This window comes from Carettochelys insculpta, chromosome 6, assembly GCF_033958435.1.
Source record: "Carettochelys insculpta isolate YL-2023 chromosome 6, ASM3395843v1, whole genome shotgun sequence".
NCBI lineage: Eukaryota > Metazoa > Chordata > Testudines > Carettochelyidae > Carettochelys > Carettochelys insculpta.
Window position 1 is genome coordinate 70,291,584 of NC_134142.1, and position 27,569 is coordinate 70,319,152.

Sequence of the window (27,569 nt, forward strand, 5' to 3'; positions counted from 1 at the left end):
GCCTGAACAACAGTGGGTTGAAGCAAAAACTGTAAGCTAGGTAGATTCTGCCCACAGGAATTCAGCAAGAGACAGAGCTGAGAAGTCACAGAGCCTAAAAGCACATAAAAACACCTGAAAGTATTCAGAGCCAGGCACTTATTGATACACACAAACACGTCCTGCTTGGCACCATGCACTCCCCATACCCTCCCCATGGATAACAGCTTAGCACCAGGTACATTCCAACCCAAGTTCAGGAACTGGTCGTAACGACAGCATGATGGATAATGTTGTTTTGATGGTACCACCACTATTGCTCAAGTTAATGGGTAGATCTAGTTACAGTGAGGGGTGTCAATGTATTACAATGAAGGGGTTGTACCTGGATACGTAACTTGTTTATACCTGCGTATAAAATGTGCGTAACAAGGGCTGTGTTGAGTGACCTAGGGGATGACGGAGCCCCGTTGCCGTCAACTGAGTCACGTCCATTGTCACAGCGTATGCGTGTACCAATGTAAACTGATGAGTCATATTGGAGACTCATGAGGGTGTTGGAGACCACGTGTCAGCAACAATAAACCTGGTTCCAGTGCCTTCGTACCTCACTTGATTTGTGGTTCTGGGCGGGCTCTCTGAGGTCTGCAGGGTCAGCTAACTGCAGGGTCTACGCTGTTGTCCAAAGAGAGCACACACACATGGCCAAAGTGATTAACATCAAAGGGAGCAGACTGGACATCTGAGCACTGTTTCGGTATTCCATTCTGGTACACAAGTCTCAGGCGGGCAGGCAGCTGGCTTGGGCAGCTTTGGCGGCTACCGTGGGACTCAGGCAGCTGGCCAGCTGAGGCTGCCCCAGGCATCCACAAGAAGCCAAGAAAAACTATTTGTGCATATTTTTAATTTTAAATACCATTTTTATATCAAGTTATTGTGTTTATTTTAAATTACAAGTTGAATTTTTTGTTAAGGGGGGGTTTGATAATGGTAAAGAAGAGGTGAGGGGGGCACTAGGGTTTCTCGAACAATTTGGGAACCACTGCACTAAGGGAAGTCTTTTGGAAAACTATTAATAAAATTTGTGCATTTACTTCTTTGAATTTATTTTGATGGATGCTTCACAAATTTAAGAGAGAGAGGAGTGTACAATTAGTGATTGTTGCTGATGCCTGTGTACATGAAGGCAGAATTGGGTCATCTTTCTTGACCTCCAGCTATATACTTGAAAACAAGATATTTACAGTTGGAGGGCTGGGTACAGCTTGGTGCAGGAAGGGAGCTGGTTGCAGTGATTCTGAAGAAGATGATGAAGATGATGCTATTTCATCTGTAGCATAGATCAGAATAGCTGAAGGGCTATTCTAGACTTTAACAGCTATGAATCCCAATCTGGGGCTAGCTGGAGTATAGTATACTTCAGTCACAGCACTTTCTCATCCCTGTCCTCCTCTTCTAGTGAGGACTGCAGGGGGTTGGGGAAGTTAAGAATTGTCTTTGCCTAGTTTACACTTCCTCACAACTTTCCCATGCTAAGGAAATTCCCAGTCTGAGAGATTAGCCTGTAAAAAGCTATTAAGTGTTGATAGGAATTCCTTCAGACACCTTAAGACTTCCTTCCCATAATTACAGCAAACTTCCAGTTTTCACAGAGAAATTAAGGAACATTTTCTCTCCATAAAAATAAGGACAGAAGTGTTAGCTGAAGGAAAACTCCTGTTAGTGTAAAGTTATTATTTTCTTGGGGCCAGGTTCTGAATTTATTTTTTCAGTCAGCCAAAACTCTCAGGCTGTTTCTACACATACCACTTTCCTCTGAAAGTGGCATGCTAATAAACAGCCTGAAATATGCTAATGAGGCATGGATGCAAATTCCCAGTGCCTCATTAGCATAAGGTCACGTGATTTGGAGTCCGGAAGATGTTCTTCTGGACTCCAAAACAATGTGTAGAAGCACGGCCCCTGGGGGGTCTTCCAGAAGGAAGTCCTTCTTCTGGAGGCCCCTTCTTCCCCCGGGGCCGCATTTCTTCACATTGTTTTGGAGTCCGGAGGAATGTCATCTGGACTCCAAATCACGTGACCGTATGCTAATGAGACATCGGGAATTTGCATCTGTGCCTCATTAGCATATTTTAGGCTGGTCATTAGCGTGCCACTTTTGGAAGAAAGTGGCACGTGTAGAAACAGCCTCAGTGAGGTCAATGAAATTTCTTGCTGCGGATGAAAGGACTTGGATCATTGTGACTAACCCTTATTTGTCTTCTCACATGCATTCAGTGGAGGTGGTAGATTGCAAAACCATGGATGCAGCTGGGCATAAACACAAGATATGTCACCCATTTTAGGACTATGCTGTCTCATGGGTCAGAAGGATGTCTTGCATATCAGTAATTTTCCAGATGTTAAATAATAACTAGATACCACATCTATTTCAGAATTCTTCAGTGTGCTCTATAATGTTCTGATGGCATTCCATTCCTCTAATCTTATTTGTTGTTTTCTTTCTGCATATGGTCAAAATGGTGCTTTCTGTCTTTGAGTATATGTCATTTGTAGGACAAGACTGGAATAATGATGAGAACTTTGGGCGCTCAGATAAATTGGGGCTCGCCTATATACATTTCATCCTGTGTCCAATAGCAGCTGAAAGGTTCAGCACGCTCAGAATTACATGCATGTTTCTGTGAAATCTTCCTGATTCCTTTAAAACATTTCTCTGTGTTTGAATAGTAACTTATTTTATTCCAGTCTATTTATGAACTGTTTTGGCAGACACCCCTAGTCTAAACTGACACACAATGACAAAGGCTCCATAAAGGAGGAGATAAAAGTCTCTTCTAGAGTCTCTCATACCATACAGAAGAATTCCATGAGACTTTAACAATCTGCACCCCGCAATCAACTTATGCCTCGATTACTCCATGAGAGAGAATCATTTCCTGGACACTACAGTACAAATCAAGGATGGCCTGATCAGTACCACACTGTACTGGAAACCCACTGATTGCTACACTTACCTACACCCTTCTAGTTTCCATCCTGCACACATAACTAGATCCATTATTTACAGTCAAGCCCTTAGGTACAATCACCTTTGCTCTGATCCTACTGACAGAGAGCAAAAACTACAAGATCTTTACCAAATATCATAAACCTGAATTACCCACCAGGAGAAATAAAAAAACAAATCGACAGGGCCAGACAAATACCCAGACCAGCTACTCCAAGACAGGCCCAAAAAAGCCAAGAACAGAACACCACTAGTCATTACCTACAGCCCCCAACTCAAACCACTGCTACGCATTATTAAAGACCTACAACCTATCCTTAATCAGGATGCCACACTCCAGAAGGCCCTAGGTGAGAGGCCTGTTCTCTCCTACAGACAACCTCCCAACCTTATGAGGATTCTCACTAACAGCCACAGTCTATACCGCAGGATCACCAGTCCTGGGACTTTTCCTGGAAACAAAGCCTGCTGCCGGCTTTGTCCACATATCTATTCTGGGGATACCATCACTGGACCAGGTTAGTCACAGAATCATGGACACATTCTCATGTTCCTCAGCTAACATCATATATGCCATCATATGCCAACAATGCCCAGATGCTTTGTATATTGGACAGACTTCAAACTCTCTTAGACAAAGAGTTAATGGGCACAAAAAGAGACATAAAAACACTCCTGGATCCACAAACCGGTCAGCCAACATTTTAATGGAGTGGGCCATTCTGTTAATGACGTAATAGTTTGCATCTTACTGAAGACGAATTTTCACACTACTTTAGAAAGAGGCTGCTGAACTCTCTTTTATATTCAAATTCGACACATTAACACGTGGTTTGAACCAGGAGGCGAATTTACTGTGTCATAGGAGCTCTTTTGCATATTTGGCTTAATCTAATTCTTGACTCCCCCCCATACCACTCTACTCTCTGAGTTGCTCACCTTGATAATTTTTTTTCTGATTTGTCAACCTTGATTACTATTTTTGGTTCTCTATGCCTTAAATATTGAGTCTGTCTCGGTATGGCTATGGTTCGAAGAAGTGGGTCTGTTTCATGAAAGCTCACCTAATAAATTATTTTGTTAGTTTTAAAAGTGCTACTTTACTATTTTTTTGTTTTGATAGTAAAGAGACTAGCATGGCTTTCTCTCTGTTACTAATCTCCCTATTGTCTGGTACACTGCAACCAGATATATATATTTTTAATATAATTCTTACTTTATGTTAATTTCTGTAAATGAGTATGAATATGAAGGCAGAGGGTCAAATTCATCCCTTGTGTGAGTGGTTGCAACTCGCATTGAAGTACATGGAGATGTATCTAGTTATGCAATGAATTTGGTCCTTAAAAACTGTCAGATCACAGATGCTACAATGATGAATTCGAGGCCTTTCACACTGGACCCAAAGCCTTAGTGTTAAGTGTTTCTCCTCTAACAGTAACAGAGAATCTGAAGAAGTGGGTCTGTCCCACAAAAGCTCATCACCGAATAAATCATTTTGTTAGTCTTCCAAGTGCTACATTTGTGCTTCTCCTCTAACAGAACATGAAAGCACTTCCTCGGTTAATGTGAGCTCAGGGGGCTTAAAACAAAAGAAAGAAAAACATACGAACAAGCCTAATTGTTCTCTTCAAAGCAAAATTGATATGGAGAGTGTTTCTCAGGTACAAACATTTTGTATGTACAGAACCACACATTTTTGAAACCTTTCCTTGTCAGCAGCCACATTTTAAACAGCTGCTTATATGTTAGGAGAAGTCATGGAAAAATTACATGTGCACCTATTTTTTACATACATAAAACGTCATTCAAGTAACATAATAATTAGTTTGCTAATAATAAGTAAGGCAAAGGAAGTGAAAGAGAAACAAGATTTTGCCTGGGGTCAGCCATTCAGTTTTACTGATAAGCATCAAATTAACATATGGAGTTGCAGATGCTTACCAGTTCTGGATCACATTCTCTCGTGCCAAGATCAGCTTAGAGAAGTGTGTGTGTGTAGTGGGGGAGAAATGAGGAGGACCCATCTCATGCTCTCCTTAGGACTTAGTTTGATTTTGCATGCCTGGAAAAGACGCAGTAAAACTGATCTCTGGGGTCAGCAGTCAACCCTTGTACGCCTCGCTACCACATGGAGTTTGGCAGGTTGACATGAGAATAATATAGAGGCTAAGTCTTCACAAATCCTGTAGTTAGAACTGCATATCTGAAATCAACTTATTTCCCTTCTATAGACTTAGCCTTAGAGGCTAAATATTTATAACAGTGTCATAGGCTGGTGGATCTGATCAAACAATCATCCACACACAGTTTATAGTTCAGTTTATAGTTCTTACCTCAGGAATCTCTTTGTTCTTTAGCTCAGGAAAACTGAACAGTAACAAAAAGCAACAGTCCTGTTCTTAACTGAGATTATGAGGACCTCTGGCTTCCAATAGCTTAATGGACTGAACATTCCCCAGGGTGGGGGTTTAGGGCTCACCTGAGTTCCTACAGTTGTCTTCTACAGCCACAAGGGAGTACAAACTTAGTCTTTTCCTGGTTCTAGAAATTCTCATGGAGCTAAGGCCTTTCTTTATATCCCCTACGAAGGAATTATCAAATGAATCCCAGCAGTTGCCTGTTAGGCCCTCTGACTCTTATAGGAGCAGACCATTCTGATACACTTTTGAGATATGAACAATATAGTGTCAGATTCCAAGAGGGCTAATTTGTGCAAGTAATGTTATAAGGTGAACCTAGACCTATGATAGCCCTGTTTAGCAAGTGCAGATAAAAGAACAACGGGTTTCTGAATTCATCTATATCATCTAAGGGCTATGTCATGAATGAATGCTGGCAAGGGGTTAACCCTAAGAGGCATCTCTCTGTGGAGGGTGTGGTTAAGTAAGACAATGGGAAGAAGAGAGAGTCTTTTAAACTGAGGACAATTGCAGTCTGAGGGATCTTTGTCTGTGTGGCTGATTCAGAGAAGACAGACATGATTGATCCTAAGCAGCTTGAATGAATCCAGTAAATCTCCTAGCCACCTCATAATCAGCCATAGATACCTAAGTAGAAAGCAAATGTTTAATTAGACATGATCAGGTAATGTTTATTTTGGAATTGGGACTCCTCAGGCGGGCTAATGATTGTTCTTTCCCCTGTATTCTGTAACTTCTAAACTGAATCCCAGAGAAGTAATTCCTTGTGCTGCAACTGGAATGTTTTGAGATGTTTTATTGCATCTCGCAACTAAGTACGTTTAGTTATTTTCTTGGTATTTTACCATCTCTCATTTTGTGACTAAATTACTTTTTTAAGGCAATGATTTGATTCCTGTGTCCTAGAGAAGGGTCTGTGTATATTCATGCCTTAGACTGAAAGGTCAGCTATCAGATTACAGCTCTTGCTTCCATGCTGTCTCCTAAGGGAAGGTTGAGAGTTTGCGGTTTACCCCATAGGGAGACATACCAAGTGTGTCTTCTTGGGTAAAAGTTTTTTTTTTTTTTTTTTTTTTTAAACTTGGGTGGTGTCAGTCTACCAACCCAGGGTCAGAGTGTCTGTGACCTTGGGGAGTTTTTTTTTAAGCAGAGCTTATGGAGGTGAGGTATTTTTAAGGTTTTGAAGGAAAGGCATTTTTAAGATTTTGTGGGCCCCTGTTTTCTGCACTTGGTGTGTCAGAGTGGGGAAGCAGCCCTTATAAGCTAAGAATATCACTCCTGAGCAAATGATAGATACAGAGAAGATGTATCTTTTCTGTGAGATTCTTCAGATGTTGTGCAGATGCTCTGTAATCAGAAGGAACGGCTACTAGCTAATTTGGGGCCCAATTTTGGAGCCTCTACTTATAAATGCAGCCCCTTAACTTTCATGAGGATACTAACTCTGAAAAGTTTCAGGCGTGGAGTTTAGTGTGCTTTTCATTTCTGGTTTGTTGGCTGTGTAAGTAGAATTTAAAATTATGCTAAAGGTACTCTTTCATTTACAGAGGCTATGATAAGTTTTTCTCACCCTCGTTTATCATTGCCTGTTGTAAACCCTGGCAATGACAAGGGTATAATCATTATTGACTTTACATTATTTCTAGGGCTCTACCAAATTCACAGTCCATTCCGGTGAATGTCATGATCAGATGGTTTTAAAATTTATAAATTTAATGATTTCAGCTATTAAAATGAGAAATTTCATGATGTTATGATTGTAGGGGTCTAGACTCAAAAAGTAGTTGTTGGATGGGAGAATTGCAAAGTTATTACATATGTGTGTGGGGTGGAGGGAAGGGACTGAGATATTGCTACCCTTAGGTCTGTGCTGCTGTGGTCAGAGCTTGGCAGCTAGACAGCAGCAGCTGCTACCCAGGAGCTCAACTCTTGAGGTAGAGCCACTGTCAGCAGCAGTGCAGAAGTAAGGAGGCCATGGCACAGTTATGCTACTCTTACTTCTGGGTTGCTGCCTTCAGAGCTGGGCCCTCAGTCAGCAGCTACCTTCTCTCCAGCCACCCAGCTCTGAAGGCAGCAGCTGAACTAAGGGTGGCTTGATATGGTATTGCCACCCCTACTTCTGCACTGCTGCTGGCAAGCCACTGCCTTCAGAGCTGGATGCCCAATGAACAGCTGCTGCTCTCCAGCTACCCAGTTCTGAACGCAGTGCAGAGGAGCAGTAATATTGCTACACCCCTCAAATAACCTTATGACCCCCCCCCCAAGTCCTTCTTATGAAACACTGTCCTGTCTCTCATGCAATGTGCATAGTACAGGGCAGGGTTTCCCAAACTTTATATAGTTGGGACCTGGTTTTTTAGAGTACCTTTTTTTTGCGGCCCAAACATATAAATTAATATAAAAAACCAATTAATTTTACAGTTTATTATTTATTCATGATGATAATAGTACAGAGCGATAATTTGTATATTTTCTAAGGACCATTTTTTTTCCCAAGGATCGGTACTGGGCCGCGGGCCACACTTTATGGGGTAATAACACACAAGAGACCAGATTTCATAGGGGAAGACCAGATTACAATGTCCATAACATGGTTTTCATGGTCCTGAATTAGATAGACCCTAATTATTTCCTAATCCAGAATCCAAATAATATCCAGCATATGACAGTGTAAGTATTTCAGGGTGAAAATCACGCTGCATATTTCCATGGTTTCCACAAGATCAAAAGTTGACCCACTGGAGTAATTATCAGCTTGGACATGAGAATGAGTGGCAAGATATGGATGTGATTATGACAAAAAGCAGTGGTGTCCAATAGGATTTTCATGATTGCCAGAGGCATCCCCATGAAACTAGGCTGAAAACCCCCTTGCAGAGCCAGGCACTGCTCCTGCTCCTCTCACCAGAGCTGTCACAACTATGCAACAGCCAGGCCGTGCAGCTGGAGACCACACTGGCTCTGTGGCTGGAAAGCACACGGGTCCCACAGCTGGAGACCATGCTGGGCCTGTGGTTGGAGGCTGCACTGGGCCCTGTCGCGGGGGACTGCATTGGACCCACAGCTGGTGCTGCATCAGCCACGCCGGACTGGAGCAGCCACTGCCACCGCCACCACATGCTCTTCCCAGAAAGTGGTGCAGTGCGTGCTTGGCGAGCACAGAGGGCAGGTAGAGGGTGCTCCATTCGCCACACCCCAGCCTCCCGCTCACCACATGCGGTGGATGGGAAGCGTATTGGACACCGTGAGACTGAAGAGTTGTAATAATGTCTTTGGTAGAGAAACACCCCTCTGGAAAGCTTCCATACCTGATGGTTTATTTGTAACTTGCACTATCTTTAAAAGGCCAACTTCTGAAGGGTAGAGCAGTTTTCTGGTGTGGGTGAATAATATCAGTATTCTCAGTACTGGTAGAATGTGAAACAGTTGCAATACCATTAATTTTATCAAAGTCTATGGGGAGCACATAGGCCAGTGCACTGGTGCGTAAACATGCAATTTGGTGCTTGCAGTCCTCAGCACCTGTGTGGCAGCAGTATCTGAACCAGCCAGGATAAAAGGTTATTTATTATAACAGATGTTATTATCCATGCTCCAAGATTTGCACATATAGTTGGTAGGTGACCCTACCTGTGCTGGCATGCATGTGCCTGAACATTCCAAATGTCTTTAAAAAAGATGCTCACCAATCTAGTAGACCTGTTTCCACTGTGTTCTGGAAGCTCTGTGTCCCTTCTTCTTTAAAAGCACCTGGCTTCCTGAGGGTAAAGGAAGCAGAAGGCGAGTAAAGAGCTTGAGAAGAGCAGAGGCTCCTAGGCCAAAAGGAATAGTCAAGACCCAGCCACATTCCCCTAAGTGGCTCAGAATGTTCAAAGATTTATGGGAGATGATCTCTCTGTTGGGCCAGCAAGTAGGAGAAAAAGATTTGTGAAATAACATCATCTCTCCTTTCAGATATATTTTGTGCTGCTCACAAGGAAGAAGGTGAAGAAGTTAGGGAAGCATTTGAGGACATTGAGCATGGCCCATCTGCCAGCAATGGTGCTGCTGAGCATGATGAACTTGGTTTGTTTTCTTCCAGAGTCTTGGAAGAAACTTCTTCACTTGAAGAGAAACCAAACTGAAGGGTTCTAAGCACACTGAGATTTTCACGAAGGCCCTGATAAAATGGAGAGTCTTTAGAGAAGGCCTCTAACTAAATATTTAACTTCCATATGTCTACTGGAGGCATACAAAGGTAAAGTAAGAGGAAGGAGGAAGCAGACTTTGAGATAAATCTAGTTTTGTAGTTCATGCACTGAATTGTCATGCAGGAAACCTAACTCGTTCCTCAGGAATTGGGTTCAAAGGCATGTTAAATGTAATGTTCTTGATTGCAAAGAAGAATGGTACAGTATCTATGCTGCTTCTGCACGTTAATGATTGATTACAGCACCACTTCAGTCTCATCGGAGCCTGTTTGATTGCTTTGCTCAACTTGAGAATACAACTGCTGTTACCAGCGAGAAGAGCCAATAGAAACAAAAGTATCCAGAATGAAAGGTAGCTGGTTTTAGGACTCTATTTGAACAAGCTGATGACTTACTTTAAATTACTATTTTATGGAGGTCACGATCCTATTAGCATGTATTCTGGCCAAGTCAGTTTGGCTGGGGAGACCTCGTTTCCACCTGCTTAGGGCCTTTTGTGCTACAAATATAAAACCAAAGTCTATCTTTTACTCTGTGGTGTAAGATGAGAGATGAGTACACGTCCTTTCTCTCACAAAGAAAAGTACTTTTAATCTCTATTTCTCCTTCCATTCTCATTTTTAAGACAATTAACTTGACACGAAATCTTTAAAATGCAGCTTCTATAATATTAAAATAAGAAGTTTGAAACCAAAATTGACATTACAACCATAAGAAATTGTTTTACACTTCTAGAATAGATGTTAACTATTTTTTAGGAACCAAGGGATACTGCACAAGAATATAGCAGATAGAATGAATCTTCTCAAAGATTTGTTCAGGTACGTTGACTTAATGCTATGTAGTTTGTCCTCATTTAGCTATTCCAGCAAAGATTTCTCTTATTTATGTTCAGATACTTGCTAAATAATGTTGGCATGCATGAAAAAAAATCCTCAAACTAAACAATTTTGATGAACTAGTACACTATACATCCAGAGTTCAGTTTCTTTTCAACACGCCTCATGTCCTTGGGCAGTGACCCTTCAAGAAGGCCTTACTGCCTTAATTCTTATTCCATTGATTTTGTAACAGGGCAACATGTAACTTCTTTTCTAGATGTAGACTCAGTGCAGCTCAGGAAGAGGGGGAAATACTTTAGTAAGCCACCTTCAGAGTCCTCACCTGATCCTGGTCACTGCACCAGTCTCCAGCATTAAGGAGAGCAGGCTCAGGAACTTAATTTTTTAAGTGCTGTTACTAAATGGTCTACAGAATATTCTGCTTGCAGTACTATTGTGGCTGTATTGGTCCCAGGGTATGCTGTAATTGTGATGGTGTCAAAGCAACCATTCTATATCTGATTTTTCCATATTTATCGTTAAGGGAAACCTGCACAAAACATCAAAACTGAACCTCAGAGCTTAAATTCATAACTGTGCTAGACATCAAAAATTATGGACTTAACAGAGACATCATTTTTACGGCTATAATTTATAGTACACCAGGCTGCCTAATAACCTTAACTGCCCACTTCAAACCCTTTTTGAATAATAATCTTGTCCTCAATTGCTCACTTCATTTCAAGTGATTGTCCCTGACATGCAACAATTCTACCTAACAAGCTGTCCCAGTTTGTTTAGCTCAGGATATGTGTACACTGGCAAGTTTTGCTGATGACAAAACTTTGATAGCATTCACACTGTCACAGAACCAGCCACGAAATATGCCCACTTTCAGCAGCAAGAAAACTTCTACTACCGTAAAGGATTTTTTCTCTCCCTCTCCGTGCACTGTTGATAATCATTCAGTGTGTACCACAGGAGGCTTTTTCACCTTTACTGAACTCCAGAATATTTCCCCCCAATGCCCAAGTAGCCACTCTGGGCAGTGCTTTGAATTCCACTGATCTACAACCACATAAACAGCAATATGCCTCTCCTACTTGCAAGCCTCTGGAACTTTAAATTCCATTTCTGGCTGGCTGACTCAGCATGCAATGCACTCATGGGGTCTTCCCAGCTGATCATCTCTCACTATAGTTCCATACATTCTCTTGCTTGGATCAGTGTGGAGATTTTGGATCTTATCAGTATATGGGGAGAGGAGTATGTGCTGTCCCAACTGAGAGTGACGTGTAGGAACTGGGACACATATTTGCTACATTTTTCGCTCTTCATGTGCCTTTCCAGACCATTCCACATTTTTGTTTGTGAAATGCTTATGGTGATCAAGTCGTCCATGAAGCACCATTGAGAAGTATCCCTTCCAGATGATGTACTCCACGGCTAGGTGGACTGTCACCAGTGTTCCTGTAAGCTGAGGATTTGGGCAGCTGCCCAGGAGAGATTCAGGTGCCACCCAGCTGGTTAGCAGAGAGCCCACAGCCAGAAGCATAACTGTCTACTGGTGGTACTCATCCCCACATGCCTTGGTGCACATAATAAAATTTATTCTCCCATGGATGGAAGAAATTAATGGGACCCCTGACTGGTGCTACAACTGGAATGTGTGTACTATCTCTGGCCGCACCACAATGAGGAAAGCCCATCTTTGCAAAGCCAGCCACTATGTCATCCACATTTCCGAGAGTCACAGTCCTAAGCAGCAAAATGCTATTTATCACTCTGCACACTTTACAGCGTGAAGCCACTACAGCAGACTTCCCAATCCCAAACTGATTTGCAACGGAATGGCAACATTTGGGACCTGCCAGCTTCCACAAAGTAATTGCCATATCCTTCTCTACTGAGAGGGCAGCTCTCATTCTGGTATCTTTACACCAAAGCTCAGGGGCCAGCTCAGCACAGAGCTCCAGGAAGGCTGCTTTGTGCATCCCAAAGTTCTATAGGCACTGGTTTTCATCTCACACCTGCAAGACAGTGCAATCCCATCTCTTACGACAGGTATCCCAAACCCAAAAGTGATGGTCTGCACTTCCCAGGTGCTCTGTGACAGCAATGCAATGCCAGCTTGCTGTTGTCCATGTGACACAAAACGTTATCCACCTGCAACACTTCTTCCTCTGTGAGTACAAAGCAAAGCCTGGCAGTTTCACAAATGGCATGAAAGGGAGCCAGAAGCTTCTGGAGGGCTGGGAAACAAAACCACCTCAGATGGACATTTTTCACATTCCCAAGATGTGCTGTGCTCCATTCTGCATTCCTACAGTGCCTAGTGAAAGAAGGTGTTGCTAGGCATTTTGAGATACATACTCACAGTGAATTCCTCAATCTGTTGATGGGAGGGCTAAAAATGTGGCCATGATCAGTCAACGGAGTGAGCAAGTGTAATTTTGCTTTGGCAACTTATTTTTGGTGACTTCTGCATGTCAACATTAATTTCTTCCCCAAAATTCTGTAATGTAGACATACACTCAGCCAGCCTGCTTCCTTCCCTGGATACGAAGAAAAGATTTGCAGCTCAAAATTTTTTAACTTCCACTAACAGAAGCTGGTCTAACAAAAGATAGTTAATATGCCACCCGCCGTGTCTCTCATATTCTGTCAGACAGTGTTTTCTCCTACAAGATGACTGTATGGAATTATGTGCGTATCTGAATAACAGAAAGGGTTCTCAAACTGGGGATTGTAACCTCTTAGAGGTTCAGCCAATTATTATGTGGGTTTTCTGAGCTGTCAGCCTCCACCCCCACACGCTGCTTCACCTCCAGCATTTACCTCTCTCTGTGTGTGTGTGTTGGAGGCGGGGGATTAAAAACCACAGCATTGCTTATAAGGGAATCCAGAGCATCTTTTCATAGGCCGAGAAATTTTAAATTAATTTGGAACGGAACATCTTAACCAAAATGTAATTACCAGTATTCTGTGCTTCTAACTCATTGCTATGGTATTCATTAATCATTAACTCTCTCAGTGCTGGTCTTCTGTGCCTGGTCACTACTACCTGTGATCCATTAACATATCATTGATATCAATACAATGTTAGTACACAGAGGTACTATATTGCATATGCAGCAGAAACAGTCTATCTGGTAGACACAGAAACAGTCAAATGATTAAAGAAAGAAAGTTATTTGCTGTTAAAATATCTTAAAGTGATTAACTTTTTAAACATTAAACTTGCAGCATTGCTGTGACTGTAATAACATTTTTCAATCAGATGCAATTAAAGGTCTTTGTATTACTGTATTCAAAAACAATTTAGCACAACAAATGTGATTATGCCACTCAATTTAAATAGGTCAGGCTTAGAAATGCCTGACAAAGGTGTCTGGAAACTGATATTTACAGTCCCAGGAAGGACAAGAGTGAGAGAGAGAGAGAGAGGAGGAATTTTACTCTGCATTTTAGCCCTAGCATCTTTCACCTAATAATCTAAATATGACTACTTTTTAATGCAACAGTTAATGCTTGAAAAACAGCAAGCAGAAGTAAAGAATGTTATTGATTCTCAGATTCTAGAATAAATTTGCACCATTGACAATTTGAAAAACAGCTTTATACTGTTAACAGAACAAATCTGATCTGAAGTCACTGAGAGAAAAAAAGCAAAATAACCTCCCCGTAACATTTTTGCAGTTATTTTTTGTTCAGGACAAGGCTATGGTCAGGGAGGTGACCCTAATGGTTGGAACCGAGGTCACCAAACTTAGAAGTCAGCACCTGAATCAAGACCCAAGTTATCAAGTCCAGGGAGTGAAGTAAAGCTGAGAGCCATGAATCAGGAACAAAGTACTGAAGCTGAGGTTAGAAGCCAACTACCAAGTCCAGGGAGCAAGTCAGAACCAGGAGCCAAATATCAGAGCCAGACTATCAGAAAGACCAGAGACAGGAGTAGGAACCAGGAAAAAGGAGGGTGGGACAGGAGTGAGAAAGGTGCTGATAAGCAGGACCAGAAACACAAAATGCAGGCATGAAATACATTTGAAGAGCCAGAGACTCAAACATGCTGCAAGATTTGAGAATGCGCCTGTAGGAGCCTTCAGCCAATCAGCATACTCTGGAGTATAGGAGTGGCAGTCAGGAAGTCTTGAGTTGTACTTGTGAGACTCACTAACTTTGCTGAGTAAGGAAGAGAAGTAAAATGGCTTGTTCAATGCAGATTTCTACAGCTGTGAAATAGTGATAATATCAGCTACCTCACTAATGGTAGTCAATATCAATACAGGGCTTTGAAGATGTAAGAGTAATAGACAAAGTAAACATTATTATTATTATTATTATTATTATTTTATAGGGAATGCAACCAGTGGAAAACAAAGATCTTGCATTTCTCCAGAATTCCTTGAAACATTGTTACATGGGTGTTAGTCTTTTTATTTTATTTACTAACTGCTGCAGAATCCTTCCTTCCTGCCACTGGGAATTCATACAGTTTCACCTTATTAGCTCAGGAGAAAGTAGAGAATGCACCACAGTTGGATATGCCCTTAGATGACTTCGGCCAGAGAAGGAGTGGGCATTACTTTGTTTTATGTGGTAAATTCACAATATTGGATCTTAGAAATACTGCACTGAAATTGGAAGACCTGTTTATGCTAATTAATTTTCTTTGTTTATTTACCTGAACTATCAGTACAAGTTTTAAACATTTTATTATAGGATAGCAGAGCACCTGGCAACTTTTCAGCAGGCTGCTTCTTCATATTTCTTCTCTGCTCCCTTTTGCCAAGTTTTTCAAATTAATCTTTTCTTCTTTACAAGAAGGAAACACTAATCTCAAGGGTTGTGTCTACACTACCTCCCTACTTCAAAGGAAGGATGGCAAGTAGGGTGTTGGGAGTTTATTAATGAAGTGCTGAGCTGCATCTGTAGCACTTCATTAAGCAAATTCCCCTCCGTGGCAACTTCGATGTGTTAAACTTCGAAGTGCCGGCTCGCGTCTAGCCACAGCTCATCCGCCAGTACTTCGAAGTGCTGGAGCAACTTCGAAGTCCCTTTACTACTTAAAACTTGTACTCATAGTACAAAATTTTGAGGAGTAAAGGACTTCAAAGTTGCCCCAGCATTTCGAAGTACCTGTGGGTTAGCCACAGCTAGACACGAGCCAACACTTCGAACTTTAACACTTTGAAGTTGCTGCGGGGGGAGGAGAGGGATTTACTTAATGAAGTGTTGCATATGCAACACAGCACTTCATTAATAAACTCCCAACACCCTACTTACCATGCTCCCTTCAAAGTTGGGAGGTAGTATAGACAAGCCCAAGTAATCTTTTTTTTACTTAGATGGTGTTGCACCTTCATTCTTGCGGAAAAACTAGTTTAACTGTCCCCCTTTAAATTCCTGTTTACCTATACTGTGTTCTACCTAGTGGATACCATACGTAACATTTTCAAAAGTGCCTAAATGATTTAGGAATTTAAATCTTATTTTCAAAAGTAAAAGGCAGTAGAACTTAGGCTTCCAAGTGGAGTCTGTGAAAACAGTACCCCAGGCCTCAAGAGTAGATTGGAATTGTGCTTATCTTCCATCATGGAAACTGCTAGGCCAGGGGTTACCAACCAAAATAGCAAGAAGAGCCATTTTTTTTTTTTCAAATGTGCTAAAAACTCAATCGTTCAAAAGCTGCAATGCATGTGAAAATGAGATGGTCCTTAGTAAATAACATCAAACCATACTTTTTGGAACCCCTATTTTAAGAACAGTGCATGCACAATGATTTGTAATGTGATACGTGTTTACTTCAGGACGTTCACAAACTTTTTACATATTATATTTCCTCACACTATACATGTGTGTTTGTACCACTGTCTTCCTGACTTTCACTCCGAAATCCACTTTAATTATGCCAACTTTATTTCATGTTTAATTTCAGTTTTCTTGCTTAAAATACATTGCTCTTCACTAAAGGAATGCCACAAGCTTCCTTTTCCTTTTCAAAATCAAGACTTTATTAGTAACACAATCAAAACACAGATACAGTATCAGATCCCACAACGAACTGCATGTATTAAGGGGAGTTATCCAACATTTTGAGATCACATATTGTTTCCTATTTAAATATGATTTGTTTATTGTTGGGTTTTTAGATGTTCACCATTTACAGAAAATAATGTGCAATGTGTCATTATAAAACTATGACAACAGTGTGGAAATAATTTCTGATCAAAAAAAAAAAAAAACCCAAAAACCTAAAACCCTATATGTTGAGTCTTCACACAAAGTAAAAGAAAGACAGGTTGCCTGTGAATTTGTGACTGTCCTGATAAGAAATATGTGCAATAATTTATAGCACCTCAACAAGACACATTTAATGTGAAGTTTATGAAATACCTGATGAAATTCTGTAGCAATTCCTCTCTCTCTATTCTGAACCATCACAATTGCAGGATAAAATATGAATGAAAGCAATTAACATTACAGAGGTGCTGTAGTATAAAAAATGACCATGGGGAACACCACAATTAAGGAACGAACCTAAGAAAGAGAAAATTTACTCATGTAAACTGGAGCTAAACAAGAGAGATAAACAACAGAAAAGGAAATTAAATTCACCAGGCACAGAGGCCAAGATTCTGAGGTCCATCCATATAATATTTTAACTGAGCTCCTCTAGAAGGTCCAAAAATGGAGTTTAGTTATATAAAATAAAATCACCACCTGCTGTCACACTGGCCCAATTTATTGCATGTTTCCCCAGAGCTTAGACTTGCAACTTTTACACAAAATAAATACAAGGAAGACAGTGAACAAAAGTTTTAAAGCACCAACCACACACAAAAATCCTATGATAAATAATTCAATGGGGATCAGGTACTTAAGAGGAAGATGCACGTAGTTTTAATAATATTTTTCCACAGAATTTGTCACAATAATCATTAGGGCATGAGAATGACCAAAAGACCAGCCCACATTGTTCTAATAGGTAAGCACATAAAATGGGTTATGTTGTTTTCTTCAAGAACTATGAGGTACTTCTTTTGCTTGTGAAATGAGTGTCAACGAAGTCCTAAACTACACTGGTGGTCATGCTTCTGTAAAAGAGGCTTTTGGGTTCCCAGGGTTACCATTTCTCTTTGGCTACAGAGTGATCCAGTTCCTCAAAGTTCAGGGTGTGCTAAAGTCCCTAAGATTTGACTACAAGGAAGCACTTGAAATAAACCCCCTGATTTCTCTCCCCTCATATGGCAAATTTGAAGGCTTTCTTTTCCAAGATAGATTGGATTCGACACATCATCTTTTCCTCATACAAAGGTGTCTGAGAACATTTTAAGGTCTGTGGGGTGGGGATGGAAAAATCTGGAGGGTTTTCTGAAAATCTCGTGGTGTAACCCCAAAGAACGCATGTGCTAAAAGCGACCAGGGTCATCAGTGGCAAAAAGCTCCAGGTTTGACAAATAAGTCCTGGCAAACTTCAGATAACTACAGGTCAACTAAATGCTCCAGAATCCTTCAAAAACCCTTTGGGTTTTGGTGCTGGCACAAGGAGGCTCCTGATGCCAAGAGTCCTGTGCGGGGAAAACTAAACTTCATTAAACCCACATGTAAATGTGAGACCTGTATTTTAGAGTGGAGACTTTCCCTTTCCCTCTTGAACAAGGGACTGAAGGGAGAACACACTGATGCAAGAAAACCCAGTACCGACGTTGTTTCTTTTGTCTTTTGCAGGGATGTTCCACTTAATTCCAGAAACAAATTCCCTCTAGTGTATGGAAGATCCTTGGTTTCTCTCTGGACCTCTTTTTGGAATGTAGAGCTCTGCAGAGATGCAAACTGTGGGCATCCATCTCTAGGTCTCTGAAACCATATCACTTGCATCAAAAACTGCCCAAGCCAAGCAGATTCGCCTTTGTGTATTAATTACAGGAAGGATGAATAGTAACAGAGAGGTAGCCACGTTACTCTATATTCTAATAAAACAAACCTGCAGTCATGTAGCACTTTGAAGACTAACAAAATAATTTATTAGTTGATGAGCTTTTATGGGGCACACCCACTTCTTCAGATCTGGAGATATAACCTTTCCAATACAGAACTGATGGTTACATAATACAGAGATCCACAAAAATTGAAATAAAAACTGGCAAATCAGATACATAGAACTGAAGGGAAGGGGTGTGAAATACTAAGTGTCCTGCCTGAGATAATTACCAATATCAAAGGTAGGGAGACTGGTAACCCTGGGAAGAGCTGCCTTCTTGGAGACAGCAATTACCTCAAGCATTACAAAGACAGTCTCCCCAGCTTTGATATTCATAATGATCTCAGGCACGTCATGTTATTTTGCACGTCTCTCCACTCCCCTTCAGTTCTATGCATCTGATTTGTCAGTTTTTCTTTCTTTTTTTTTGGCTCTCATTATAAAACCATCAGTTCTGTACTGGAAATGTTATGTCTCCAGATCTGAGGAAGGATGAAGAGAAGTGACCAGAATAAAGGCTTTCTTTCACAGCTTCATGTGACCTTGGCAGTACATTGTTATGAAGGGCTATAACCATAGGTTAGTAAACATATTTTGAATGAATCATTAGGCACAGCATTGGATTCTGGGGTGCGGTATTATAATCAACTAAAAGTTAGCCATCTTGAATTTATGTCAGAAAAACTAGGGAAAGGTATCATTATCCCATGAAGAATTTCCTTCTTGGTGTTCCTCCATACAGAATATATATTTGGTATCAGATGAATCCTCCTATGCATCTGAATCCAGATGACTGTCATCCTCACCCTGAACCTTAGTCTGCTCCTACCAACACAGCTCTAATTTTATAGGCAATGGAGAGACCTTGAGTACTACTAGAGTTTCAGCAAGCACTAACACTGACTAAGCCAGAGCCCTTGGTGCAATAGTGCTTGATGTGCCAATATGAAATCCAGAGCTTCCATGTCAGAAACACCAATTTCCAGGATGCAAGCTTGTGACTCAGTACAAAAAAGAACACAGCTGTGCCAAGAGATTCTATACCTGCTGATACAGAGCAAGAAGAATGCTCAAAGCTGATACAGAGCACTTTGTAGCAGCCTCCTAAAAGATTATGAGTGACCATTATGGCTGACTATACATTAAGTCTCTGAGATCATCTCTCCTGTCTCTGGACATGAATATGTGTGTGTGGGGCAGGTGGGGTGGAGTTAGAGAACCTGGAGACTTCAGTAAAGAGATGCCTGAAATCAGAAGAGTCTTTTTGAGGTTCTTCAAGGCGGATTCGATGATTCTCCCTGTTTTTTAAGTTAATAACTTTTGCATGACAATCAGGCACTCCTGCATTTCATGGTTGGCTCTTGGCCAGATAATGCAATGAATAATATATGAATGATATTGAATGCAATAGATAATAATATAATAGATAATATAATATATGAATAATATTGAATTAAATAGTTAAAGTTCTATCATTTTGATATGGTCTGAAGATGTGAAGTGGTCTTTCTTCCTTCTTCAGGAACATAGCTGCAGCTAGACAGGAGTGCTGCTAGAGAAAACTCAGAAAGAACAGAATAAGGAATGAAATGCCTACGCGAGATCAGTAGTATGTCAAAACAATGGTGATGGGAGTGCTACAAAAATGTACTAATGCACTCAAGACAAAAGCCTCTCAGGTTAGACAACCAGACATGAGCAGCTAGTACATAGGGGTGCCAAAATGTAAAGGATACACCGAGACTGCAGAGAAGAGCTGAAGCAATGGAAAAGTGTAGTAACAGGGAAAGAGGGAAGTCAGGAAGGAACTGACTGAATCTTTATGAGAGTGCAGTATTTTTTGTGGGTAGGGGGCAGGGCATAACAGCAGGGGGCAGGCTCATATCTACTCCACTGTCACAATCCTGAGGGTTCCAAATCCTATAAAATCACAGAACACTAGAACTGGAAGAGACCTCAAGAGGTCATCAAGTCCAGTTCCCTGCCCTCTCAACAGGACCAAGCATCGCCTAGACAATCCCTGACAGATGTCTATCTAACCTGCTCTTAAAAATCTCCAGTGATGGAAATTCCACAATCTCCCTAGGCAATTTATAACAGTGTTTAACCACCCTGACAGGTAAAACTTCCTGCTTGGTATTATCTGCAAACTTAATAAGTGTACACTCTATGCCAATATCTAAATAATTGATGAAGATATTGAATAGAACCGGTACCAAAACAGATCCCTGCAGAAGCCCACTTGTTATGCCCTTCAAGCATGACTGTGAACCATTAATAACTACTCTTTGAGAATGGTTGTCCAGCCAGTTATGCACCCACCTTCCAGTGGTCCCATCTAAGTTTTATTTGCTTAGTTTACTGATAAGAAGATTATGTAAGACCATGTCAAATGCCTTACTAGAGTCTAGGTACACCATATCCACCACTTCTTCTTTATCTTAGAATCATAGGGCTGGAAGGGACCTCAGGAGGTCATTGAGTCCAGCCCCCTGCTTCAAACAGGATCACCCCCAAATAAGTCACACCAGCCAGGACTTTGTCAAGTCAGGACTTAAAATCCTCCAGGGATGGAGATTCCTCCACCTCTACAGGCAATGCATTCCGGTGCTTCACCACCTTCCAGGTAAAGTAGTTCTTCCTGATATCCAACCTACTCCTCTCCTTTTGTAACTTCAGACCATTACTCCTTGTTCTGCCATCTGTCACGACTGAGAACAGTTTCTCTACATCCTCGAGAGCTCCCCTTCAGGAAGTTGAAGGCTGCTATAAAATCACCCCTCATTCTTCTTTTCTGCAAACTAAAAAAGCCCAAATCCCTTAGCCTCTCCTCATAGGTCATGTGCTCCAGCCCCTTAATAATTTTTGCTGCCCTTCGCTGAAGCTGCTCCAGCACATCCACATCCTTTCTATATTTGAGGGGCGGGGGGCGAAAACAGGATGCAGTACTCTAGATGTGGCTTCACTAGTGCTGAATAGAGGGGAATGACTTCTCTAGATCTGTTTGAAATGCTCCTCCTAATGCACCCCAATATGCCATTAGCCTTCTTGGCTACAAGGGCACACTGTTCACTCATATCCAGCCTTTCATCCACCATAATCCCTAGGTCAATTTTGGCTGTACTGTTGCTTAGCCAGTCAGTCCGCAGCATATAAAAATGCTTGGGATTCTTCCGTTGCAAGTGCAGGACTCTACACTTCTCCTTGTTCAACTGCATCAGATTTCTTTTGACCCAATCCTCTGATTTATCCAGGTTACTCTGGAACCTACCTACCTCTCCCCCTAGCTTAATGCCATCCACAAACTTGCTGAGGATGCAATCCAGTCCCTCAGTCAGGTAATTAATAAAGAAGTTGAACAACACCAGCCCCTGAACCGAGCCTTGGGGCACGCTACTTGAAACTGACCACCATCCAGATATTGAGCCACTGACCACTATCCGTTGGGTCCAACCGTCAAGCCAGCTTTGTATCCATCTTATCGTCCATGTATCCAATCCATATTTCCTTAAATTAGGGGAAAGAATGTCCACAAGACTTGTTATCCTGTCAAAAAAATCTATCAGATTGGTCTGGCATGATTTGCTCTTTATAAATAAATCCATGCTGGCTGTTATCTATCACCTTATTTTCTTCCAGATGTTTGCAGATGAATTCCTTATTTATTTGCTCCATTATCTTTCCTGGCACAGAAGTTAAACTATCTGTTCTCTAGTTGCCTGGGTTGTTCTTTTTTCCCTTTTTATAGATGGGCACTTTGTTTGTCCTTTTCCAGTCTTCTGGAATCTCTCCCAACTTCCAGGGCTTTTGAAAGATGACAGCTAAAGGCTCAGAAACCATCTCTATCAGCTCCTTAAGTATTCTAAGATGCATTTCATCTGGATTTGGTGACTTGCAGACATCTAATTTTTCTACATCATTTTTAACTTGTTCCTTTTTTATTTTCTAAACATACCCCCTTACAACTAGCATATATTATGTTAGGCCTTTCTGCATCGGCCTTCTTGGTGAAGACTGAAACAAAGAAGTCATTAAGTACCTCTGCCATTTCCAAGTTTCCTGATATTGTTTCTCCCTCCTCAATGAGTAGAATGACTTCTTGTTACCCTTTATGTCTCTAGCCAGTTTAAGCTCATTTTTTGCCTTGGCTTTCTTATCTTGCCCATGCATACATGTAGGCTATGCCATAAGGACTCAGGCATAAGATGCTGCCGACAAAGGTTTTTTTTGCTGGATGTGCAAATTAACCTAATGAATATGTACATAAGCACATGAATATGCAAACTTGCATCAAACTGTTGGCACTAGGGGTCAGTGTAGATACAGCTGTATCATTTGCTTATGTTCATTTTTGGTAATTTCTCCTAACTTCCACTTCTTATATGATTTCTTTTTGATTTTGAGATCCTGCAATATCTCCCGGCTAAGCTAAGGCAGCCTTTGACCATACTTTCTGTCTTTCATATGCAGTGGTATAGCTTGCTTTTGGGTCCCTATAGCTTGCCTTTGGGTTGCTAATGTCCCTTTGGTCCCTTTGAAAAACTGCCAACTCTCTTCAGTTGTTTCTTCTCTCAGTCTTGCTTCCCATGATCTAAGACCCCAAGTGAGACACCTGCCAGATGCTATCTTAGGGACAATCAGTGTACTCTGATTTTATTTTCTATTTTTCTGTCTTCACTTATTGCGTATAGACAGAAGTTTGTTCAGAAATTCGCAGGTCACAGCATCTGAACAATCAAGAGACTTTCTCCGAGGGTTTAAATTTATGGTTGGGAATAATTATAAAACTGGCTTCAGTGACTACTAAGTGTGCCTGGACACACCATGAATTATTAGCTGCTTAAATACATTGGACTGAACTGGTGTAGCCTTTGTGGTCTGTTGGTCAGTTTGATACACACAAGGAGAAATAGAAAGTCCAATTCCTATGCATCAAAAGCAGAGGAAATAATTCAGATTTTTTTGAATGTTGAGAATTCTTAGCCATCTGAGTTTGAGCCAAATACAGACATTGTAGTCTTGTTAAGGAGGGAACACCAAATAGCGTGAACATTTCTGTTAGAGCTCTGAAAAGCAGAACTTACTTTCATTCCTGGTTAGAAGTTATTGTCAGATGAATAAAATGATTTGACAACAGCAGAAGTTTAAAAGCTGTTGAAACAGAGATCTCACTGGAGGACAACACTGAAAAATGGATGCTCAGATGCACTTCTGTAACTTTGTTTTAGCAATACACCATAGTCAAGAGTGGGGCACTGCCCGTAAGATAGTGATTCAAGAAATCTGACAAAAAGTTAAACTCAAAATTAATCTTAACATGGAAAATAAACTGTGTGACAGACACCTTCTTAAAAATCAGGATCACTGAATTTCTGTACAATATATTCCCCCAATGCAGGTTTTTGCCTTATTAAATACAATGTGCTTACATCCACAATGAGGCTGCACGAATAGATAGCTAAACATTTCACCATTCAAGTGTTGGTGTTATTACCCTCTCCCAATTCACATCAGCCTATCATGCAGGGACCAGAGGCAGTGCTACAATTGTACAACAGGAGGAAGACCAAACAAGATAAACATCACTCATTAAAAATATCCTTATGAGACTATTCCGCTTACTACTGGGATGGGTATTGTTACACTCTATATTGGGAAGAAAATAAAAGAGTACTCCTCCTCCAAAACGAACACCACCACAGTGCTGTGGCATTTGCAGAGAATATAGTGAATGCAACTTTGCCATGTTTTCTTTTCCCACTGCTACATTAAACTGCACCATATGAACATAGAGTAACAATAGATGACACTCTTTATTAACATGTGGTACTTACTTATCTCCCACAATTCCCAAGTTGATTGTTGGGTAGCCATGTTCTTGAATTGTAGCTAGGAGAGTGGAACGGTTACTATCTCGGATCTTCCCTGGTAAGAGCTCATCTTCAGGATTCAACAACTATAAAATAGAGCCACATTACCAGACAGTCAAGGATGCCAAAGTATCTAACAAACATACAGACACATTTTATACAGTAGGACTCCTTTCATCCATGTTTGCAACACCGTAGTCATTGGCATGGACTGTATTGCTGATTAACAGCATGCAGCGACACAACAACTGAGGACTGGAAATGAAGGAGACTGCTGGATTAATTAAAATGACACTAAGGATGTGAGACAGTAAGAAAATAATTGTTCAGTTTGGATCTTGGCTAGCTACAGTGTGGCTAGCAACCCAATCTTGAGAAAAGTTCCACAGAATGTTTAATGTACATGAACAGGGAGGATCTAGGTTAAAAATATTATACAAAAGATGCACACAGGGAAGCATCCCACTTACTAACTCATCACTCCTTGGGGCATTCTGGGCTCTCTCTGGAAATATTTACTGCCCACCTTACTCCAGTCAATGTTAGAAGATCTATTATGATTTCAGCCCAAGGTGGGTTGGCATTTTGCAGTCAAAGAATGATTTTCACTGGTGTTGCATCACTCAGAAAGAGTTTGGACAAATGTGAACAGAACTTTATTTTTATGGCTCTATTTTACATATCAAAGATTTAAAACTTAAACACATCAAAGGCTTTCAACAGGATAAGAATACAGCCAGGGGTTTATTTTAGTGTTTTAGACTTCAAAAGGTTTGCCTCAGAAGAGCACAGTCAAGATGTTAGGTCAAAATGCACATCTGAGGTAACTGGATTTTTTTAAATACAGCACAATTACTACAATAATAAAAGTGATTTTCTAGTTGGTAAAGATGAAGACTTTGAATTCAATAAAACATATCAGTGGTCTTCTATATGAACTGATCCAAGTGCCTTATCTACTACACGTGATTACTCCCCACAAGTACCTGAACCAGCTGTTTAAAACTTCTCCTGGTATTATTATAAATCCTTTGAATGCAGTGGCGTGGTAGCCATGTTGCTTCCAGGCTATTAAGAAACAAGATGTCTATTATTGGACCAGTTAAGTTACCTACCTGATCTTTCATAAATCCCTTGCCATTCATGTTTCTAATTTTGAATTTTTTGCAAAGAGCATTAGAAATGAGAGAATAGTGACAGGACAGCTGGGTACTGTTTATATTTCTGTGGACACACTAGAGGAAATAACATCTAGTTCTACTGAGGATTTGGGTTTCATAAGGCTTTTGAAACCTCTGCAAAGAAAACATGTTCATTACTACATTTTTATTTTAATTTCTTGTGCACAGCTCCTTTGTACAATATATACTTCCTAAGAATAGCCATCAGCTCTTTTGGACATGAATGTAGAATGTTACAGGGCTTTTCATTCATATTAACATGTGAACTACTTCCATGATTCTTAGGTTATGCTCCCTTCTTTTCCACTTATATGACCCTATAACTATAAGACAGTCAGTTATAATGCTGATCTCTCTGAAGGTAATGGGAGTTTGCCACTAACATCAGTGGCTTTGGGATTTCAATCTGAGTGCCTCCCATAACGCACCCCTTGATACAGTCTTGTGTAAGTCATTTTCCCTCAACATTTGAGAAGGTGAGAAATTTAAACTTATAGAAGGTGGAGGATGGAAAATGTGGAAGCAGAAGCAGTGACCCAAGCTCTCTCATATGAGAATTTAGTCAGCTGTATTAAATGGGAACTTGTTTATTCTGATACTCTTGAGAGCTAGCAGGATAGAGCCCTGGTCTTGAACAACATTGGGAGGTAGTTAACTGGATTTCAGTGTGTCCTTTCAAGAGCAAGAATTTGTGGTTCCCAACATGACAGTTTTTCCCATAGGGAAGGAAAAAGAGAATGGATAGCCATAAAGTATTTTATCCTTGTTTCCATTTTCTCTTGCTTATCTCAAAATTCCAAATGAGGATCTGTATGTCACTTCACGCAATGCAGCCACGTAATCTTGTCAGAACTTCCAAACTAAGCAGTGTTGGACTGTCTTTTAAGTTAAATAGAGCCAAAGAAGCTGATCTTCAGAAGTTCTGAGTTTCCACAACTAAACGTGACATTAGTGAGAACTGCAGGTGTCTATGCACCACTAAAACAGACTGATATTAGGATGGCAATTACAGCAGGGTCTCAACATTTGCGAACTGAAGGTTTGCGAATTCAATTATTTGCAAGCGGCCGCTTCCCCAGGGCTCTGGGGCAGGGAGCACCAGCAGCTGCCACTTCCCCTGGGGCTCCAGGCAGGAGTGCCAGCAGCTGCCGCTTTCCGATGCTGCAGGGCAGAAAGCACCAGTGGCTGCTGCTTCCTGGTGCTCGGAGGCAGGGAGTGCCAGCGGCTGCCACTTCTTAGGATTCTGAGGTGGGCAGTGCCAGCAGCTGCCACTTCCTGGAGCTCTGGGCCCGGAGCGCCAGCAGCCACTGCCTCGTCCTGGCTCCAGGCAGGAGCCCCAGCAGCCGGGCTTCAGGCAGGGAGTGGCTGCCATATATGCGAAATTCAACATTAGCGAGGGTTCTCAACACAGAACCCTCACGAATGTTGAGACCCTACTGTACTGTCCAAAATACTACTCCTGTGCCTGCAAATGAAACTAATTCAAAAAGTCTTGAGCTTAAATATATTTTTCTTACCTCATTCCCTGTTGACATGACTGCAACCACTGGAAACTTGTTAACTTCTACTTCTGTTACTCCAACAGTTGCCAAGAGACCAATCTCAGATGGACCCATGTGGGTTCCCTTAGCCAGTACACATTCACCTCTTTTAATGTCATGTCCTATGGGTCTGAAAGCCATATCACAAAAAAGAAGAAAAAAATAGAATATAATTCAAAATTACTCATTACCCAGTCAAGCTCTAAGCAAAGAGTTTGCGTCTGTGCCCTGGTTATAAATTCAAAATTTTACTGCTATTTAAAGTAAAACAATGTGAGTAAAATGCACTATCCATTATATTTTCTGAAGAGATATTTTAAAATTAGCTTATTTACAGACCTTATATCTTGACCTGGTCGAGCCTGCACCAGAATTCGTACTTCTAGCTCTTCAGTGCCCTGCAAAAAAAGTCACATAATTCCAAATGTGTTCACCAAACAAAGTTAATCAACTTGTGTTTCTCATTAGTCTGCACTTTTTTCTGGTTCAGAAATGGCCATGCCACAGTTTCTCTTTACAACAGTGACTAGTCTGTCATATTATTGTCCAAACATCCTCTTGGTTCTCTTG

General features: G+C 41.0%; 1 protein-coding gene across 19 annotated transcripts in view; it reads right to left on the minus strand.

Moving 5' to 3' along the window:
* Nucleotides 1–27,569, minus strand: part of GPHN (gephyrin) — a 535,600-nt gene that overhangs the window by 28,667 nt on the left and 479,364 nt on the right. For 10 of the 19 annotated variants that reach the window (XM_074998884.1, XM_074998891.1, XM_074998889.1 and 7 more), the window contains 3 exons: nucleotides 27,339–27,397; nucleotides 26,976–27,129; nucleotides 24,242–24,363 (listed from right to left, as the gene is read on the minus strand). In XM_074998884.1, coding sequence (XP_074854985.1) covers nucleotides 24,242–24,363; nucleotides 26,976–27,129; nucleotides 27,339–27,397 — 335 coding nt within the window. Of the gene's footprint in view, nucleotides 1–9,098; nucleotides 9,171–24,241; nucleotides 24,364–26,975; nucleotides 27,130–27,338; nucleotides 27,398–27,569 lie in introns of all 19 variants that reach the window. The other 9 variants (XM_074998888.1, XM_074998882.1, XM_074998890.1 and 6 more) reach the window with 1 other exon arrangement.